Below are 2,008 nucleotides of genomic sequence, written 5' to 3' on the forward strand. Positions count from 1 at the left end.
CATATCAACGCCTTTCACTCGAACGTGAGCGTTCGAGTGAAAGGCGTTGATATGTATGAACATATGTATATAGGTGAGTAAGAGAGCAGGAAAGACAGGGTTTCTCTCAACAAAATAACGAAGGGAGGAATGCAAACACAAGAAACCTGAAGGACTCCTAAAAACCGCCAGTCAGACATCATCGCACCACCACCGCCACCGCGGCCATTCATTGCCTTACCTTCCCTTGTACCATAGGAGGGACTCCTGTGGCCATTCCTCCATCACCTGCTGTTGGGGCACCCCCCACTGTCCCGCCTCCCATAGCTAAGACTCCAGGAGACAACACACCTTCGCCGTTTACGCCTCCCATGGTCGACATTGATACCGAAGCACTGTTCGGATGATGATGATGATGATTTCCACTAGACATATCCATGTCTACATCACCACCACTGCCACTATTCATCATACCCGTCTGCTGCATAGCACCCCCCGGACCCGCCCCTCCTGGCATGTAACGACCGTTATTTGCTTGCACACCCATGCCAGGATACATCTCACCTGAACCCCCTGTGAAATTATTGCCTGCACCAGAAGGTAGCCCTCCGTACCCAGCACCTCCCATCTGGCCACCTCCGTTTGGAGGGTACTGAGGCGAGAGCCTACCGACGAAGCCTCCTGCCACAGCTGACGGGTCACCGCCGGGCCCGAACGCGGAGGGAGGCATTCCAACGGGACCGGACTGATAACGAGGGTTAGGTCTACAAGGAAACAAGTCAAAGAAGACAGGAAGACAGACGGAGCATCATGCTCAGTGGTACGTGGTTTATCACCCTCCTCCGGTGCACAGAAGTACACACGAGTGTGTAACGTCCTCGCGAGCACCTGTGGTATGTAAGTCCGTACACATACAGATCTATGTAGTGCCCCCTGAGACAAGCAACCTATCAGAAATGAAGGGCGCAGAGAGATAGCAAAGAGCGCAAGGAAAAAGTACACATGAGAGAGAAGAAGACGCGGACACTGTCATAGCGTACGGCAGCTGGTGGGAAGAGAACTGCTATTCTCTTTTCTCTTTTTCTTCGTCAACTGCTCCCGTTGTTCAGGAAGAGTTAGACGCATATAATTCTAACATCAGCTCGTATAGATACGCAGTAAAACGAAGAGACTGGACGAAGGTATCCTACCTGAGAATAGCTTTCGGCTTTGCTCCCCCGGCGTCTGCCGTCCCTGTATTGCCCTTGTCTGGACTGCGTGTGACTGAGCCACTTCTTCCTTCTCTCTGTGAGCCATCACCTTCTAGAATCTCGCCTTGTTCCTCCTCATCATCATGAATCTCCTTAACCCTCCGTACCCCATGCTCATCGGAGACCAAGACAACAGCTCGAAGCCGCGGCCGGCTGCGACTTCTACTTCTTCCCTTTGAATGCGAGGCGCGCGAAAGAATTCCGGCTGAGGTGAAAGAGTTATCCTTCGGGCGTTCCCTTTCATATGAGTTCAGTCCCCCTCCGGAACTTGTGGACACCGCAGCTTGTTCCACAGCAAGTCCGAGAAGCCTACCAGGTCTAGCTTGCCCACTACTTGCACCGCCCGCTCCACGGCTTGACCGCGTAGAAGCGAAGTCATCTTTTTCTCTCCATCCCCCACTAGAAGCCGCACTACTTGCAGAACCAGAACCTTCTTTTCTGTTCCTGTGATCAGACGTACTGCTACCATGCTCTTCCCTACTTTCACTCCTCCGAGGAGTGTGATGTCTTCCCTTACTCTCACCTCCCCCTCCTACAGGACTGCGATGACTTCTACGATGATGATGAGACGGTGATTCAGAACTTCTCTCTTCTTCATGTCTTCTTCTTCGGCTACTACGATATTTCTCGTCATCCCGGCGAGACTCGCGATCCCGATCTCGATCCCGATCTCTACCTTCGCGTCTTCTTCTTCGTTCATCCTCATGATAATGCGACGAAGAGGAATGATGACGACGGCTATGAGACGAATGGTATTGATCGCGATGACGGCTCGATTC

The 2,008-nt window shown here is 52.3% G+C and overlaps 1 protein-coding gene across 1 annotated transcript; it reads right to left on the minus strand.

Moving 5' to 3' along the window:
* Positions 1-223: 223 nt before the first annotated feature.
* CSUI_011112 (uncharacterized protein) lies at positions 224-2,008 on the minus strand (the record flags this gene model as incomplete). Its single annotated transcript, XM_068071213.1, has 2 exons — positions 224-743; positions 1,170-2,008. Coding segments are annotated over 2 exons (1,359 nt in total), but the record flags the coding sequence as incomplete, so codon positions are not given.

The sequence above is a fragment of the Cystoisospora suis genome (assembly GCF_002600585.1).
Source record: "Cystoisospora suis strain Wien I chromosome Unknown contig_9770, whole genome shotgun sequence".
Lineage (NCBI taxonomy): Eukaryota > Apicomplexa > Conoidasida > Eucoccidiorida > Sarcocystidae > Cystoisospora > Cystoisospora suis.